This window comes from Talpa occidentalis, unplaced genomic scaffold (assembly GCF_014898055.3).
Source record: "Talpa occidentalis isolate TD23 unplaced genomic scaffold, MPIMG_talOcc4v2.1 talOcc4.7, whole genome shotgun sequence".
In the NCBI taxonomy this organism is placed as follows: domain Eukaryota; kingdom Metazoa; phylum Chordata; class Mammalia; order Eulipotyphla; family Talpidae; genus Talpa; species Talpa occidentalis.
The window spans coordinates 84,513,639-84,533,495 of NW_023605083.1; the positions used below are offsets into that span (position 1 = coordinate 84,513,639).

Here is a 19,857-nt window from a genome sequence, read left to right on the forward strand (position 1 = left end):
TAATGAGTTTTTGCTGAATATTTGCTTTGCTTCTTTAAACAATTTTTATTATTAGGATATTTAATATGATGGGAATGGATGGAAAGGCTTCTTCCTTATAGTGCTTGATCATGTGGTAGCAGCACCTTAGTTTTATTTCAGTCCCATGGCTGGTCCTCCACTAGTTTCTCTCCCCTACCCTACTGCCAGACATCCTTCCTTCCTGCCAGGTCCTTGCTTCTCTCCCTTAGTGAGGTAATGGTAATGACCAGGTCAAGAGGGGGGAGCCACCTAGTTGTAGGTGCTGATCCTGGGGTTGGGGTAAAAGCCAGGAGGCTTCAAGTACCCTCAAAACTAAGCTGGGCCACTTGGTGTCGGGTAAGGGGAAGAGGGAGGTTGGGAGCCAGGAGGCAAGGGTCATGAGACTCACTCATGTGAGAGGCAGATCACCCAGTTTGATAGGCCACAGTTGCAGTGAGACTGAAGTTTGTGTAGGAGGATTCTCTTTGGTCAGTGACTTGCTATGCGTCAGAATTACCTTATTGGGGCTTTAAGAGAAATCACACCTCTGTGATGAATTTGTGTAAAAATGCCTGTGGATGGCAGTAGGGATACCTTTTATAAGCATTTAACTAAATCTCCACCTTCCTCTGCAGCCCCATCCAGATCTCTTATCTCTTCTTCAGCCTACTCCATTGCCTCAAAAAGTAGGCCATATTGATTGACTCCTGGCTCTTTATCTTCTACTTGGGTTTGTCCAATGGGAGACATCAGTTGAAGACTGGAGAATAGAAAGAGAATGAGGCTGGGATATTTACGCTTTTGGTGTTCTGTCTGAAGGTTACTATGAGTTGGTTGTGACCTACTAAAGGTCACTGCACCTTTAGGGGAATGGTCTTCTCCATACCGCTATCCTCTCCAAGTTCTGGTAATTGCTTCCTCCTTTTCCTTTTTTAGGCTAAATGTGGTAACAATCTATTGTTACTAAACCTGGGATTCTTTTTTTTTTAATTTAAATTTTATTTTTATATTCCCCATACAATTGCAACCCCCTTATTTTGACCCCAAGCCCTCCTTTCCCCACCCGCCACCCCCTGTAGAGTGTCTCTGGTTCATAGTTGTTTGTTGATTTTGATATTTTCTTTCTTATAGTTATTCTTTTTCCTGGCCCCTTATTTAAGTTTTCTAGATTCCTGCTATGAGTGAGACCATCCGGTATTTTTCTTTTTCTTTCTGGCTTATTTCGCTGAGCATGATCCCTTCCAGAGCCATCCTTGTTGCTGCAAATTGCACGTGTTTATCTTTTTTGAATGCTGAGTAATATTCCATGCTGTAGGGCCTCCCCGGTGGCGCAGCAGTTGAGCGCTGGGTTGTGAAGCTGCCCGCGGCCTTTGCAGCGCCGGTTCGATCCCTGGTTGCTCCCCGGCCACCAGAGGAGGGTCCCACATGGCACGCAGACCTCTCCTGCCACCCGCTGCTCCCCTCAGCAGTGTACTTCGGTCCTTCTGCCTGCTCTGCTCCCCGCTCTGGCTCTGGTGAATTCTCTCACCCTCCCGCGCTTCTGACTGTACCCAGTGCATGTATAAACAAAAACAAACAAACAAATAAATAAATAAGTAAAACATGCCTCTATTTAAAAAAAATTTTAAAAAATTAAAAAAAAAATAAATAAAATAAAATATTCCATGGTGTATATGTACCACATCTTCTTGATCCAGTCATCGATTTTTGGGCATTTGGGTTGTTTCCAAAGCTTAGCTATTGTAAATAGTGCTGCTATAAACATAGGCATGCAGGTGCTCTTTGGAATTGATGTTTCTGTGTCCTTTGGGTAAATACCTAGGAGTGGAATAGCTGGATCATGTGGAAGCTCTGTTTAGTAGGTCAAGAAATCTCCACACAGCTCTCCATAGTGGTTGGACCAGTTTGCACTCCCACCAACAGTGCAAGAGGGTTCCTTTTTCGCCACAATCTCGCCAACATTTCTTGTTGCTAGTTTTTTTAATATGTGCCATTCTCACTGGTGTAAGATGGTATCTCATTGTAGTTTTGATTTGCATTTCTCTGATTACAAGTGATGTTGAACATTTTTTCATATGCCTGTTGACCATTTGTATTTCCTCTTTGGAGAAGTTTCTTTTTGGCTCTTCTGCCCATTTTTTGACTGGATTATTTTCTTTGTTTTTGTTGAGTCTCATCAGCTCTTTGTAGATTTTTGTGATCAGTCCTTTATCATTAGTGTTGTGTGCAAAAATGTTCTCCCAGTTGGTGGGGTTTCTCTTTGTTTTTGTTATTGTCTCTTTTGCTGTGCAGAAGCTCTTTAATTTGATGTAGTCCCAGCTATTGATCTTTGCCTTCACTATGGGTGCTTTGGGTGATGTGTCTGTAAAGATGTCTTTGATGTGCATATCATTAGACCTGGGATTCTAATCACTGCCCATGCCTTTAATAAACTTTGTTAAGCTCTCTTCAAATCAGCTGGTTCTGGTGTCACCTTTTTCCTTCTGAAATCCTCGCTAATACTAATTACAAAGTAAATTCCGAGACATCCCACCCTACCCCGTGTTCTTATAATGTACAGAATTATGGAGGGAAAAAGTTCTTATTTTGTTGAAGTAACTAGAGATGAGAGAAAACAGAAGATTCAGATTCTCTTGGCTGTGAAACTCAGACTTATATGTTTTATTATTAATAATAATATTACTATTATTTAGTTTATCACACATATGTACCCAGTTATGTCTAACAATTTCTTTGGATTATAAACTTGTTAAATAGTCAACTGTGGTAGGCAGAATAATCCACACCCCCAGCCCCCAAGATGTCCATATTCCTGGACCCTATGAATATGTTATCTTAGCAGCAAAGGAGATTTTGTAGTTGTAATTGAGATGAAGAACCTTGAGATTGGGATTATTCAAGTAGGCTTAATCTAATCATTTGAGTCCTTAAAAGCAGTGACCCTTTTCTGGCTATGATCCCTGAAAGATGAGAGGATGGTAGAAGAGAGAAATGGTAGTATGAGAAAGATTTGCTACTCCATTTCTGGTTCCAAGATGTGCAGGACTATGTACAAAGACTCAAGGTCTCTAGAAACTAAGGGTACCTGTAATTGATAGCTAGCAAGGAAACCAAGACCTCAGTCTTTTATTTTCCTGAAGTTTTAAGAGGGACAAATGACTAATAGCTATGCCTGATTTGTTATTTTAAGTCATATCAATGCCACAGAATTGTACATTTATAAGTGACTTAAATAATAAATATTATACTATATATTATCAAATAATATAAAAACAAAGCAAAAAAATCATGAGCCTGCATGGGATGACTGAGGGAATGAATGAGGATTTAAAAGAAGTCTTGAGGGCCTCCCTGGTGAGACAAGGGCTTAAGCACCACACTATGGGGCAACCCGCAGCTTCTGCAGCATAAGTTCAATCTCCGGCTGGCGAGGGAGCAACCCACATGGCACAGCAGACCTCTCCTGGCTCGCTCGCTGCCGCACTCTCAGCAGTGTACTTTGGTCAATCTGCCTGTTTTGTTCCCCACTCTGTCTCTGGTGAATCCTCTCACCCCTCGCATCTCTGGTCTGTACCCCAGCTCTTGTTTAAAAAATAAAGAATTCTTGAATTCTAAGTCATAAGATACTCATGTTTAGAATCACTGTGGCTCAAAAAATCTTGACCTGTAAGATGAAAAACATTTTATATTGTGCCCCTTTCTTGTTCTCTCTTTCTCTCTCTCATTTTTTCTCTCTCTCCCTCTCTCTCTGTCTCTGTCTCATGCTCTCTCTCTCTCTCTCACACACACACACACACCAAAAACCAGAAGTTTCTGAATGAAGCTAGACTTAAGGTAATGTAATATATATGGATATTAAAGTATAATTGTGTACACCCAGAATCTGTATGTTATAAATAAATCTTAGGTTTTTAAAAAAGATTTATGCATACAAGAATTGGGGTCTAGGCCAGAGGTGCAGGGGCAGGGTGGGGGTGAGAGGATTCACCAGAGACAGAGTGGGGAGCACAACAGGCGGATCTACTGACATATACTGCTGAGGGGAGCAGCAGGCGAGTTAGGAGAGGTCTGCTGTGACTTGTGGGACTGAACTCATGCCACAGTGACTGGTGATAGCTTGATAGTGCTGAGACTTTAACTCCTGCACCACCAGGGAGGCCCCTGAATCTCAATTTTTAAAAAATCCAGAAGTTTCATAAAACAGACCTACTTTTACTACATGTGATATTTTCTGATATTTTCTATTTTATTTCATTCTTTTAAAAATGTATCTCAAAAGGCAAAAAGAGGATAAATTCTAATAATAATACTCATAATTTATTTAAATAATGTATAATGAGAAAGGTGAGAATGACTAAATGTATAGTGAGAATGAATAGATATTTGAAAGGTAAGAGGGAAAAACAACAAGCTAATAATAGAAGAAAGAAAATGAGGGAACATGTAATTGTAGCTCTTTCTCCCATTGGTTTCTAGGAAATTTAACTATGAGTGATTATTTTACTACTGAATAATTGCTGAGACACTTGCTGAATTTATAGTTTCTTAGTTCAAGTATTACATTAAAAAACATTAAAAAAAAAAAACAAGTTTCAGACATACCATTATGCATCCCTAATTCTCTATGTGATGCTTCTGGTCAAACAGCAGAAGTAGTCAATTTATGCAACTTGGCCTTGGGGTGGGGAGGGATTGTACAGGGTACAACAGGGTTGTTTGGTTTTGGCTAAATATTTAAAACTAGAAACACACAGTAACAGTGAGATTGTAAAATATCTTATCCATCTAGTTGTTGATAACACCAAATGAGAAACCATGAAAGAAAGAAATTAGGAAAGAAGCTCAGTTGCCTATGTGGGGTGATCTTTCTAGTTCACTAAGTATTATGTTGAAAACATTTTATTTAAAGAGTTTGGTAGTATATTTATGTCATATAGAGATGAAAATGTTTCACATTACAAAGTAGTTGTTTTTCTTCCAAGCTAATATTACTTTCTTAAAAAGAAATTTAAGAAAAATAAAGCTAGTTTCTCATAGAGCTTCCATATGATCCAGCAATTCCACTCCTAGGTATTTACCCAAAGGACACAGAAACATCAATTCCAAAGAGCACCTGCACTCCTATGTTTATAGCAGCACTGTTTACAATAGCTTAGCTTTGGAAACAGCCCAAATGCCCAAAAATAGATGACTGGATCAAGAAGATGTGGTCCATATACACCATGGAATATTACTCAGCATTCAAAAAAGATAAACACATGCAATTTGCAGCAACATGGATGGCACTGGAAGGGATCATGCTCAGTGAAATAAGCCAAAAAGAAAAAGAAAAATACCGGATGGTCTCACTCATAGCAGGAATCTAGAAAACTTAAATAAGGGACCAGGAAAATGAATAACTATAAGAAAGTGAAAATCAAAATCAACAAAAAACTATGAACCAGAGACACTTTTTGGGGGGTGGGGGGCGGGAGGAGAGGGATTGGGGTCAGAATGGGGGGTTGCAATTGTATGGGGAATATAAAAATAAAATTTATTATAAAAACAAAAAAGAAAAATAAAGCTAGTTTCTAACAAAAAAAGTTGTATACTTTTATATGTGCAGTTTTACAAACCACAAATAAGTTATTACCTACTATTTGAAAACCTCTTAAAAATGAGGGCAACAAAGAAGAATTTGCAAGAAGTATGAGAAGAGTGAGGTAGAAGGAAGACCAAGAGAAAGTGGTGTTCCAAAAGTCAAATGAATAAAGTATACCAAGAAGGGAGTTGTCCACTGTGTCAAATACACAGAGGTAGAGGAAGGTGAAGATTAGAGATTGACCAATGAATTTGACAGTGAGAGTGGGTCAATAGTAACCTTGATAAGAACAGTTTTAGTGAAATGGTGAAGACAAAGACCGTCACTAAAGAATATTTTTTTATTGTACTTATTTTCAATGGACTTTTCTGTATTTTTCAAATGTACTACAATGCACTTTTAATATCAGAAAAACAGGTAAAAGCAATTTTATCACGGTTATAAAAATAATTTTGTGTATTTAAAAGAATCACGTGTTTTGAAATTTTTCTCTTGTGTTCCATAAATGTCACTGTACATAAAGCTTGAAGTCATCTAAATGTTTCTAATTTTTTTCCATTTATTTGTCCCCAAAAGTTTTGATAAGCATAGGAGTTATAATTATTCCTCTCTGTAATTTAATCTATTCCTGTTTTCAAGGACTCAGACTATGTCCTACGCAAAATGATGGTTACAGGGCACCAGGGTCTAACAGAAATTCACAAGACTCCCCCTACCATCTTCAGGAAGACATGCATCTTCAGGTATAAGATACATCTTCATCTGTTTTGTTTGACCTCCAGAATATCTCCCCACCTAAACTTGTATGACAGTAGATTTGAGAGACACAGCATCTACCTCTCATTCTGATTGGATTTTAAAGAAAAATTCCTGTTTCATATATATATATATATATATATATATATATATATATATGCCTTTCCCCCTCCAGTCCTTTTAAAAACAGATTTCATTTGTTATTTTATATTAGAATTTTATGCCTTTAAGCATGATGGTGTTTTAATTTCTAGGATTTTCTAGTAAACATGGTGTAGGGACAGGACTGGACACAGTGCAGGTTTTCTAATATCCAGCAGACCGAGTAAAGGAGGAATAGGAGTCCTCAGTGGCTTTTGCAGGTTTTTTATTTAGATTACCAGGTACATGGCAGCCAGGGGTGCCGGGGGGCTGGTAGGCTGGCAGTCCTCCCAGCCCCCGGCAGGTCTTCACTTTGGGCTCTCCGGCCTTCTCTCGGCTTCTGCTGCTACTGCTACTGCTTCTCTTCTATGCGTCTCTGCTTCTACTGGCATCCCTGTGATGCCACCCTTAAAAGCACAGTCTTAGCCCAGGTGAATCCCACCTACCTATGCCCACACCCTACTCCAGGTGCCCGCCATCAGGCATGCATTCAGGACTTCAAGGATCCATCATCTATCCTGATGGCGGGAGGGCAGAAAAGCCTGACATTTTTCCTTACCCTACACATGGGATTCAACAAAAATCCACTATGGTTATAAAAAAAATACATCCACATCACTTATTCGAACTCATCTTAATGTTATCTAGCCTGTTAATGTGTATTTTTAATTTAAAGAAGTCAGGCTTGGGCAAATATGAGGAGGTAGAGAATGTTAACTAATAAATACCAGTTCCACATTACTTTGAATGCCTTTCACCTGTTAGATGATCGGTGTCGTTGAATAGGCAGTAGCCCATATCAGACTGCGGGCAAATCTCGTATTTAAGCACCGATGTTAATTAAATTTTAGTTTGGCTTCATACCAGAATGTTCATTCAGTTTTAAGCTTTTTTCCCCATTGTAAAGTCAGGACTGGACACTGAGCAGGTTTTCTAGGATCCAGCAGACTGGGTAAAGGAGGAGTCTGAGACCACAGTGGTTTTTGCAGGTCTTTTATTGGGATTTACCCGGTACACAGCAGGCAGGGGTGCTGGGGGGCTGGGAGGACTGCCAGCCTCCTAGCCCCCAGCAAGTCTTCACTCTATCTGGGCTCTCCGGTGTCCTCTGCTTCTTTCTCAGCTTCTGTTTGTTCTCAGCTTCTTCTTTCGGCTTCTGCTGGCGTCCCCTTAAAAGCCCAGTTAGCCCAGGTGAATCCCATCTACCTAGGCCCACACCCTACTCCAGGTGCCCGCCATCAGGCATGCATTCGGGACTGCAAGGATCCATCATCTATCCTCATGGCGGGAGGGCAGAAAAGCCTGACATTTTTCCTTACCCTACAGTCTATAATTAATATTCTTTGTGCCAATCAAGAGTTTTACAGCAGTCCTTATAACACCCAGGCTTATAACCTTTGATTCTTGTTTGTAACTTAGAGCAAATGCTTTTGGAGGAGCTCTGTTAACCAATCAACTTTATCATTATACCTGGAAAGTTTAGCATTGTGGTTATCATAAAGACACAAGGTGGTAACTCATTGGCAGGGAAGGGTGAGAATAACAAAAGAAAGACTCAGTCTTAACCTGTCACTATAGAATTGATATTATGTACTTTAAATGTGTGTGTGGTTCTGTTTTGTTTTGTTTTGTTGAGGCCATGTGTAGGGTAAGGTAAAAGTATCAGGCTTTTCTGCCCTCCCGCCATTAGGATAGATGACGGAACCCTGTGGTCCCGAATGCATGCCTGATGGTGGGCACCTGGAGTAGGGTGTGGGCATGGGTAGATGGGATTCACCTGGGCTAAGACTGGGCTTTTAAGGGCGGCGTAATGGGGATGCCAGGAGAAGCCAAGAAAGAAGCAGAGGAGCAGAGAAGCAGAGAGAACGCCAGAGCCCAGATAGAGTGAAGACTTGCAGGGGGCTGGGAGGACTGTGTCCTGTCCTGCCCCTACTCCATGCAAAGTACCAACATTTTTACAATTACCCAAAAAGAATGATATCTATTTCAATATCAATGTAGAGGGGACAGAGAGAAAAAGAAATAGATGTGTATCTCATTAAAGAAAAAAGCTGTTACTACATTTCTATGAAAATCTCAGGTAGCCCATCAAAGCAGATGCTGTTGATATCCTGACCAGATCCCCAGTATACCTTTTGCTGACTGCTATAGATAATGCTGCCAGTGGCTCACTGTAAAGCAGGACAGGGCACAGTGCAGGTTTTCTGATCCAGCAGACTGGGTAAAGGAGGAGGCAGAGTCCTCAGTGGCTTTTGCAGGTCTTTTATTTAGATTTACCAGGCATATCGCAGGCAAGGGTGCAGGGGGGCCCGGAGGCTGGCAGTTCTCCCAGCCCCCAGCAAATCCTCACTCTCTCTGGGCTCTCTAGCATTCTCGCTGCTTCTCTGCTCTCGGCTTCTCTGCTTCTTTCTTGGCTTCTCTTTTTGGCTTCTACTGGCGTTCTCATGACACTGTCCTTAAAAGCCCAGTCTTGGGCCTCCCCTGGCGACGCAGCGGTTGAGCGCTGGGCTGCGAGGCTGCCCGCAGCCTCCGCAGCGCCGGTTCATTCCCCGGCCACCGGCGAGGGTCCCACAAAAAAACAAAACAAAACAAAACAAAACAAAACAGTCTTAGCCTATCTACATCTGCCCACACCCTATTCCAGGTGCCCGCCATCAGGCATGCATTCAGTTCCGCAAGGAACCATCATCTATCCTGATGGCGGGAGGGGAGAAAAGCCTGACATTTTTTCCTTACGCTACACTCACACTGTAACTTTCTCTGAGAGAATGTCCTTAGAGATTAAAGCCCCTCACAAGGAGATGGCTAATTATATACATACCCTCCTCCCCACACACAACTAGAGTAGCTTAGAGCCAATGACTGACAAAGATATGTGTCTGCCCTGCCTGAAGGTGGGAGAGGTTATTCTGCACAATCTGCTTCCTAGTGCTCCCTTTGGGGTCAGGCAGAGGCTATAGACTTTACCTGAGATCTCAATCTTATCTTCCCTCCCTTCCCTCTCCTGCTTTCCTCAGACCTAAGAGCACTCCCTCATTTGCATAAGCATACCTCAGGCTCATATTCTAGGGAACCCAATCTAACATATTCCAGGCATTCAAGCAATACTTATTGGACAATTTATAAACAAGAAAACAATTACCTTCAGGTAATACCAGAATAGTAAAGACAATAAACATAAATATCATAATGGAGAGTGACTCAGGGGCTGCTACTTTAGGTTGTATGGTCAGGGAAGGTTTCTCTATGAGGAAATGAGTGAGCTGAGGGAGAGCCCTCTGAAATCAAGGGATGAAGTGGTCCAGGAAGGTGAAATAGGAACAAGGACTGTTTGGGGTTGAAGTGTAGTAGATACCAAAGAGAATGATTCAATATGTTTGGGTGGGATGATATGAGCATCTTGATGTCTTACATCTCCATGCTTATTTGGTTTTGGTTTCAGAGATTTCCTTTTTAAGTGCACAGACAATTCACAAGTTGTTTTGTCCTCTGTCCACGGAGAAACCCACATGGTAATTCCACTTCGTGAGAGAACAGGAGAGGCCCTGGGAGTTCTTGATTTTAACTTTGGCAAGTGTAAGATGTTGTCATATCAAGAATTTAAAGATCTACAGAAAATGATGAAGACCACTCAAGCTGCATGCTATGAAATACTGGGCGAATTATCTGGAGAAATAAAGAAAAACTATATTTTAGGTATTGTGAATACAGCAGTCTGGATTCTTGGGTTTAATAAGTTTGGGATAATCACAGACTATGCAACGAAAGATGCATTTTCTACAATGAGCAATTGCATTATACACATCTTTCCAAGTGAAAGGAAATACCTCAAACAATCTTGGGCTGATGAGTATGGTCTGTAAGTTAGAGTAAGGGATAGGGAATCACATTGTCTTGGCTAGAGTCATAAGGTTTTAGGTTTTAGAACTGGAAGAACTCATAAAGGCAATATAGAACTAGCATTATTAAAGGCTCCATCATATTTAAATTCCTTTACATAATTATTTCAATTAGTTCTTACCCACCTTATAAGGTAAATGGTGATACCTCTTTTTACAGGTGAATAAAGTTCTGAGAAACAAAACAACTTGTACCAAATCACAGTTAATAAGTGGTGAAATTTGGGTTTGCATCCACTTTGGGTGCAATATTACACAGCATTATTCATTGGAACATCTCATTTTACAAATAAAAGAGTTTGGGCTTTAACCCATCAGAGTAAATTTCAACATCAAACTCAAACTCATGGCAAAATCAAGACCAGACACCTCTAGTGATTCCACATTCACTGGGCTATTCTTAACACACACCACTTTGAGCAGAAGGGAGGGAAGAAGGAGGCATGGAAACCTTTGATTACCTAGAATGGAATGATAGACTTAGAAGTGTAGCATTCTATGAGATTAAACTGAAAAGTTTCTAGCCATTTTATATGGTGGGATAAGAAAAAGAAAGAAAAAAAAGTCACATCTTACACAATGTGTAAGATCTGAGACTAAGCACTTTTTTAAAAAAAGATTTATTTATGCAAACAAAAACTGGGGTACAGGCCAGAGGTGTGGGGAGTGAGGGGATTCACCAGAGACAGAGTAGGGAACAGAACAGGTGAATTGACTGAAATACACTGCTGAGGGGAGCAATGGGTGAGACATAAGAAGTCCGCTGCACCTTGTGGGTCAGCTCCCTTGCCGGGGATTGAACTTGTGCTGCAGTGGCTGAGGATAGTTTCATAACAGTGCTGAGACTTAACACCTTGTGCCACCAGGGAGGGCCCTAAGACTAAGCACTAAGAAAATAAGATTGTTTGAAATGATAGGATATGGTCTTCTTTTTCGTGAAAATTTATTTAACTATATTATGTTCAGATCCTATGTTAAAAAAAAAAAGTAATATATGTAATGAACAACAATGTGGGTTATCATTGTTATTCCAGAGATTGAACATGTAGGAGAAGTCCAGCGGGCAGGAGTTCTCTTCTTCCGAATCATGTTGCAAGAGCTGAAGTTAAACCTCAAACAGCTTAACTACATGGACTTTGTATCATTAGTGATCTATGAATATAATTCTCCAGCAAAGCTAAAAATTGAGCCCCAGGAGTTAGAAGCCCATGTAAAACTATTACAAGACATTCTCAAAGGGGTTCTCTTGTTCTTTCATCCAGAGTTGGAATTATCAAATGAAATCAGAAATTGGGATATGTGTAAATTGGTAAGTTTTTTTTTAAAGATTTATTTATGCACACAAGAAGTGGGGTGTAGGCCAGAGGTGCAGAGGGGTGAGAGGATTCACCAGAGACAGAGTGGGGAGCAGAAAAGGCAGATCTACCGAAATACACTGCCGAGTGGAGCAGCGGGGGAGGCAGGAGAGGTCTGCTGCACCACGTGGGCAGCTTCCTGGCCAGCGGGGGATCGAACTCATGCTGCAGTGGCTGCAGACAGCTTCACAGTGCTGCGCTCAACCCCCTGTGCCACCAGGGAGACCCAAAATTGGTAAGCTTTTTAAAAATACTTTTTGTTGAAAAATAACCCAAACAAGTGTAGACAAATCTTAATTGTCTAAATAAAAGTGTAGAAATGTGAAAATTTTTACACAATGAATATTTAAAACCAGCACCTAGATCATAAATAGGACACTAGTGGCATCCCCCAAACCCTCCTTTATACCTTCTCCCATCACCCTACTACATATATATATACTTACCCCAAGAATGACCAGAATCCTAACTTCTAACATCATAGATTGGTTTTGCCCATTTTAAAACTTACATAAATGATATTATGTATTCTGGTGAATTGGACTTTCTACTTCCACTTGCTAGTGATCTTATAATATGTTCTTTGTTCACAGTTGGTTAACACATTCTTAGTGGAGAAAATTTGTGACTTTGACCCAACTACTGAGCATGTGGAAATTAATTTTCAGCTCATTGATGAATATATTAAAGGTAAATTTCCATGTTATTGTAGTCTAAATCTATACCAAAAGTACATAATAAAACACAGTTGCAATTCAGATGTTTCTATTAGAATAAAGCAAGTGACAAATTCAATTTTTAGGAAAAAAATAGTTTTGATTATATCTTCTAAAAGAGGGACACTGTCTATAATCTACTGCTCTCCCCAAAGTGACTGTCTATGCCAAACATGAGATTTCAGAAGCATATCTGTCTCTCACTTATTGACTACATGTTCATTGCTCATTAAAAAATGAAAGCAAAATAGGGGCTATAATGAGGATAAGAAACAAGTACATTAAGCAAAAAGGCTGTTATCACCTATAATTTGATGAAGAACCGAAGAAAATAATAGATTATGTATCTGTATAGATTAGTACTGTCAATTTTTTGGAGGAGGAAAATTAGCAGGAATCTAGAGCAGTGTAAGACTTCCAGGTTGGAGAAGGTGATGAGCTCTATGGTCACAGAGAATTGGTCAGTAGCCCCAAGGCTCCCTACCATCATTACAGTAAAAGTACATATAGAAGCACACTGTTCCAGGAGTATATATTACCCCACCAGAGACATCAGTACCTCAGGTTGTTTATGTGAATGGAAGGTATAAATTAAAAAATTTTTATTATTCATTTTTATTAATCATTCATTGGAAAAAAGCTCTGTAGAAATTATTTACTAAATCTACCCTTCTTCCCTTCTTCTCTTACCCTACGGGTAGAGAGACTCTGGGCTAAGTCAGAAGGGTTTCTGTACTTCTGTGATACATATATTAGGCCAAGAGGCTCAGAACCTCTACTCAGAGGTTCAGAGTCCTCTACTAGAACAAGAGGAAGGAAACGGCAACCTAGAGGAAAACAACAACTATCTGTGGCAGTGGAAGCATGTAGCAGTGAGCCAGGGCAGATATATGAGAGAGAGATCTTCTGGCCTAAGAAGACAAGATATACTACCAGAAGTTTGAGAGTACTAGAGAACAGATGAGAACATTCAAATAGCTGTTAATGAGAGTTAATGTGGATTATGAGTGATGTGCATAAAGGTTAGAATTCCTTAATTGGAATAGCTTTTACTGTAATTTCCTGGCTATGGACTGATTCGCAGAAGCCTCTGGATTCATCAGTGTAACTGATATAACTACTTCTATGGTGCTATTCAAGGGAAACAATAACAACAACAAAAATGAATGCTTGTTTTATTACATACTTGCTCACTGTTCACCAAGGTTTTCAAAATCCAGAAGAAATCTTTTATGTGTCAGTGCCCGGTTGCTGTTCTTCCCTTTGGAATAGCGTTAATGTCTTCATGAACCCCAGTACTCCCCATCTATGTGTGATCAATTTGTTTACTTGACATTGTCCCAGAGCTCCTGTTCCACCTCGGTCCCCACCCAACCTGCCAGCCCCTTGACCTAGAGTCAAACTTTGCTGCTAGGGTTATGTGTGTCCTCTGAGACTAATAATGCTTCCCTGCTCGGATGAAGACTCAAGCATCTACCCATGTCCAATCCAGTTCCTCTGTCAGATGGGAGTTGGGGATGAGGAGCAGACAACCACTTTCTACCTTGTAGGTATATTCAGCTCTTCATAAGCTCATCCCTAGACAGAGGCATTTATCATCTGTGGCTTTGTACCAGACCCTCTAGGGAATCTCTTCAGGCTCCACCTCCTATTTGATTTGCCTATCAGAACTACCTCCTGCTGTCATATAAGGCTCCTTTGTTTCTGAACACATGCAAATTGCTATTTCCTCTGCCAGTCCCCACTTTGAACTAAGCTAGCTGATTCCATAGCAACCTTGAGCTCCTATACTCCCCACCACTTTCTGTTGTCCAACAATGTCCCCAGGTGGCTAGAATTAAAACTGTCGTTAACTTAGCTGGCTTCAGCTAGAAACCAATAGCCCCAAGGCTCCCTCCCAGCACCACTGAGTTTTATCAGTCTCAGCAGCAATCAAGAAAAACCCTAGGCCACCCATATACCAACCCTTTCTCCTTTAGATGTAATTATATCAGGAAATTATAATTTCTCCATTTGGAACTCTCTTTACCTTTCTGTTTATGCCAGAAAGAGAGGGGAATTCTCACAGAGCAATCTGTTGTTCAGAGTTTATCATCTGAGTTTTCTAGGAGTGTTAAGGCCCCTACTTCATGATCCCATGCAGCATAAAATGCCACAATATTATATTATCCCTGCCCAGGATGGGGAGGGACTGTTAGAATAGCTCCTAACCCACCAACTTCTCCAAAGTAATGATTTTGCCAAGAATATAGAATTATGGCCGTTGATAGGCCCATAAATTCTTAGGGTTTCTGTTGCCAAGTTTCACTCCATTTCATCTTAGTCATAGAAATACTGCTAGAAAAGAATTTTTTTATTTTATATTTTTTTACATCATTTTTCATTTTTGCACAATGTATGCATTTTCGTCTCGGTTATAGTCCCCACACAATTCCCACCCCCCCCTTATTTTGACCATAACCCTTTCTCCCCTGCCCCCCAAGCCCGTAGTGTGTCCCTGGTTTATAGTTGCTTGTTGATTTTGATTTTTACTTTATTATAATTGTCTTTTTCCTAGTCCCTTATTTAGGTTTTCTAAATTCCTGCTACAAGTGAGAACATCCAGTATTTTTCTTCTTCTTTCTGGCTTATTTCGCTGATCCCTTCCAGCTCCATCCATGTTGCTGCAAATTGCATGAGTTTACCTTTTTGATTGCTGAGTAATATTCCATTGTGTATATGTACCACATCTTCTTGATCCAGTCATCGATTTTTGGGCATTTGGTTGTTTCCATAGCTTAGCTATTGTAAACAGTGCTGCTATAAACATAGGGGTGCAGGTGCCCTTTTGAATTAATGTTTCTGTGTCATTTGGGTAAATGCCTAGGAGTGGAATTGCTGGATCATATGGAAGCTCCATTTTTAGCAAACAGAGGAATCTCCACACAGCTCTCCATAGTGTTTGGACCAGTTTGCACTCCCACCAGCAGTGCAGGAGAGTTCCTTTTTTTGCACATCCTCGCCAACATTTGTTGTTGCTAGTTTTTTTAATATGTGCCGATCTCACTAGTATAAGATGGTATCTCATTGTAGTTTTGATTTGCATTTCCCTGATTACAAGTGATGCTGAACGTTTTTCCATATGCCTGCTGGCCATTTGCACATTTCCTCTTTGGAGAAGTTTCTTTTTAGCTCTTCTGCCCATTTTTTGACTGGGTTGTTTACTTTGATTTTGTTGAGTCTCTTCAGCTCTCTGTAGATTTTTGTGTCCTTTATCATTAGTGTTGTGTGCAAAAATTTTCTCCCAGTCCAGAGGGTGACTCTTTATTTTGGTTACTATCTCTTTTGCTATACAGAAGCTCTTTAATTTGATGTAGTCCCAGCTGTTTATCTTTGCCTTTGCTATCACTGTTTTGGGTGATGCGTCTTTAAAGATGTTACTGAGGTGTATGCCATGTAGTGATTCACCTATATTTCCTTCTATATATTTTATGGTTTCAGGTCTTATGTCTAGTTCTTTAATCCATTTTGAGTTTGTTTTTGTGCATAGAGTGAGGTAGTAGTCAAGCTTCATTCTTTTGCATGTAGTGACCCAGTTTTCCCAGCGCCATTTATTGAACAATCTTTCTTTGCTCCATTGCATATTCTATGCTCCTTTGTTAAAGATTAGTTGACTGTAAATCTGTGGGTTTATTTCTGGATTTTCTATTTGGTTCCAATGATCCATGTGTCTGTTCTTGTTCCAATACCGTGCAGTTTTGATTATTATGGCTTTATAGTATAGTTTGAAGTCTGGGAGTGTGATGCCTCCATTCCCTTCTCTTTTTTTCAGGAGAGCTTTGGTTATTTGGGGGTTTTGGTGGCTCCATATGAATTTCATCAATATTTGTTCTATTTCTTTGAAGAATGTCATTGAAATTTTTATTGGAATAGCATTGAATCTACAAATTGCTTTTGGTAGGATGGCCATTTTGATAACGTTATTTCTTTTTTTTTTTTTAAGATTTATTTATTTATTTATTTATTTATTTATTTATTTATTTATTTATTTATTTATTTATTTATACAAGCACTGGGTACAGTCAGAAGCACAGAGGGTGAGAGAATTCACCAGAGCCAGAGTGGGGAACAGAACAGGCAGACTAATGAAATACACTGCTGAGGGGAACAGCGGGTGGCAGGAGAGGTCTGCACACCATGTGGGACCCTCGCCCAGCAACCGGGGATCGGACCAGCACTGCAGAGACTGTGGGCAGCTTCGCAGCCCAGCGCTCAACTGCTGCGCCACCGGGGAGGCCCTCTTCTACTTCTTTTAACAGTGTTTTATAGTTTTCTTTGTATAGGTCCTTTACCTCTTTCGTTAGGTTTATTCCGAAGTATTTGAATTTTTTTTGTTTCAATAATAAAAGGGATAGTTTTTTGATTTCTTCTTCTTCAGATTTATTGTTTGTGTATAGGAAGGCTACTGATTTTTGAGTGTTGATTTTGTATCCTGCCACTTTACGAAACTAATTGATTAGTTTGATTAGTTTTTCTGTGGAGTTTTTGGGGTTCTCTATATATATTATCATATCATCTGCAAATAGTGATAGTTTGACTTCTTCCTTGCCTATTTGGGTTCCTTGTATATCTTTCTCTTGTCTTATTGCTCTTCCAATATTGTATTGAAAAGCAGTGGTGAGAGTGGACATTCTTGTCTTGTTCCAGACCTTAATGGAACTGCATTCAACTTCTCACTATTGAGAATGATATTGTCTATGGGGTTGTCATATATGGCCTTTATGATGTTGAGGTATGTTCCTTGTATTCCAAGAATTTCAAGGGCCTTTATCATAAGTGGGTGTTGTACTTTGTTGAAAGTTTTCTCAGCATCTATTGATATTATCATATGGTTTTTATATTTCTTTTTGTTCATGTGTTGGATTACATTGATTCATTTTTGGATGTTGAACCATCCTTGTGTCCCTGGAATAAATCCTACTTGGTCATGGTGAATTATATTATGGATACATTGTTGGATTCTGATAGCTAAAATTTTATTATGGATTTTTACCTCAGTGTTCATTAGAGAGATTGGCCTGTAGTTTTCTTTTTTTGTGTTGTCCTTGTTCAGTTTTGGTATTAGTGTAATGTTAGCTTCATAGAACATGTTTCGTATTGTCCCTTCCTTCTCAATTTTTGAAAGAGCTTGTGAAGGATAGGCAGTAGTTGGGTTCTGAATGTTTGGTAGAATTCATTTGTAAATCCATCAGGTCCTGGGCTTTTGTTTTTGGGGAGGGTTTTGATTAACATTTCAATTTCACTGCTTGTAATTGGTCTAAACTGTTTAGGTGTTCTATTTCTTCTTTATCTAGCTTTGGGTGATTGTAGAGTTGTAGGAATTTGTCCATCTCCTCTAGATTGTTGAACTTGTTTCCATATAACTGTTCATAGTAGTTTCTGATTATTCTTTTGATTTCTAATGAGTGTTGTAATTTCTCCTCTTTCATTTATGATTCTATTTATTTGTGTTTTCTCCCATTTTTTTCTTTGTAAGTCTGGCTAGAGGTTTGTCTATTTTGTTTATTTTTTTTTTTTTGAAGAACCAACTTTTGGTTTCGTTGATCTTTTGAATTTTTTTTTAACTTCTGTTTCATTTATTTTTGCTTTGATTTTTATTATTTCCTTTATTCTACTTTTTTTTGGGGGGGAGGTTGGTCCTTTTTCCAGTTCTTTGAGATGGGGGATTGGATTGTTTCTTTGAGTTCTTTCTTATTTCTTGATGTGAGCCTGTATTGCTATATACATTCCTCTCATTACTGCTTTTGCTTATTCCATACATTCTGGAAAGTGGTGTCCTTATTGTCATTCATTTTTTAATTTCTTCTTTGTTCTCCTCCTTAATCCTTAATCCAAAGGTCTTCCAGTAGTGTGGATTTTAATCTCCATGAAGTGGGTGGGTTCCTTGCTTTCTTTTCATGATTTATTTCTAGTTTGATGCCTTTATGTACAGAGAATATAGTTGGAATGATTTTGATCTTAATGTACCTGTTGATGTTTGTCTTGTGGCCCAATATGTGATTGAGTCTAGAGAATGTTCCAGGCCCACTTGAGAAAAATGTGTATTGGTATTTTGGGGGGTACAGTGTCCTATAGATGTCTGTTAAGTCCATGAGGTCTAGGTCTTTATTTAGGGCTCTAGTGTCTTTCCTTATTTTTTGTCACTTTGATCTGTCCATTGGGGAGAAGAGGGTGTTGAAATCTCCTACAGTATATGTATTTTTCTCTAATGTCTATTTTCAGAGCTGATAATAATTGTCTTATATATTTTGGTGCCCCTTCATTTGGTGAGTACATGTTGATGAATGCTAATCTTCCTGATATACTGTCCCTTTAATCATAATTTAGTGTCCATTGTTGTCTCTTTTTACCTTTTTAGTTTGAAGTCTATTTCATCCGATATAAGTATAGCTGTTCCTGCCTTCTTTTTTGTTCCATTTGTTTATAGGATTGTTTTCCAACCTTTTTACTTTCAGTGTATCTTTATCTTTTGTAGTTAAATGTGTTTCTTCTTTTTTGGTCCATTTGCTTATAGGATTGTTTTCCAACATTTTACTTTTAGTGTATGTTTCCTGGAGACAGAAGATGGTTGGATTTCATTTTTTAATCCAGCCTGTGAGTCTGTGTCTTTTTATTGATAAGTTTAGTCCATTTACATTTAGAGTAATATTAATACATTGGCATCTGTATTTGCCAATTTGTTTGTCTTTTTGTGATTTTATCCCTTGCCTTATTCTGTTCTTCTTATTCATCCCTCTATTTTTTGGAGTGGGGTTTAGTCATAATGAATTTCTGGAGTTTCTGTTTGCCTGAGGGGTTTAAAAGTAGAGATAACAGTATATTCCTAGAAACCAGTTACCCTTAAATCTGTATTCCTTTTTTCTGAGGAATCTGAACTTCATTAATGACTTTATGAAAATAGGGACTACAACACTTCATTATTTAAAACTGATCCCTGATAAGCAGGGAAGCAGCACTCTACAGTTTCTTTTCAGCCACCTTAAATGAATGACATCAAATGCCCAATTAACATGGCACTTAGGAGTTCTTCTCAAATATGAGTCTCCTGTCCATATAAAAACTGTTTGAAACTTCACACACATACCCTGTAAAGCATATAAATTTTCATGGGCCTTCAGCTTATTGTGTAGGGCAATAATGTTAAGCGGTGACATGGGTAAAACAATAGAAATAAGAAAACTAAAACAGAGAGAACTAATGATTAAGGAGAGGAGCATTCAATAAATGCTATTTATCTTGAAATATTTTTTAGTTAAAGTAGCAGTTACACTTTAACTTTTGGACTTGAAATTTAATGATTCTTTTTGCTTTGTCCATCTTTCTAATTGTCTATAATTCCCAAAGAATTTAACTTTAAAGTATTAAAGCAGGGA

The 19,857-nt window shown here is 39.1% G+C and overlaps 1 protein-coding gene across 5 annotated transcripts in view; it reads left to right on the top strand.

The window, feature by feature from the left end:
- Positions 1-19,857, top strand: part of EFCAB5 (EF-hand calcium binding domain 5) — a 106,364-nt gene that overhangs the window by 83,619 nt on the left and 2,888 nt on the right. For all 5 annotated transcript variants that reach the window (XM_054689151.1, XM_054689152.1, XM_037493774.2 and 2 more), the window contains 4 exons: positions 6,221-6,324; positions 9,918-10,171; positions 11,409-11,683; positions 12,323-12,419. In XM_054689151.1, the coding sequence (XP_054545126.1) occupies positions 6,221-6,324; positions 9,918-10,171; positions 11,409-11,683; positions 12,323-12,419 (730 nt within the window). The remainder of the gene's footprint in view (positions 1-6,220; positions 6,325-9,917; positions 10,172-11,408; positions 11,684-12,322; positions 12,420-19,857) is intronic.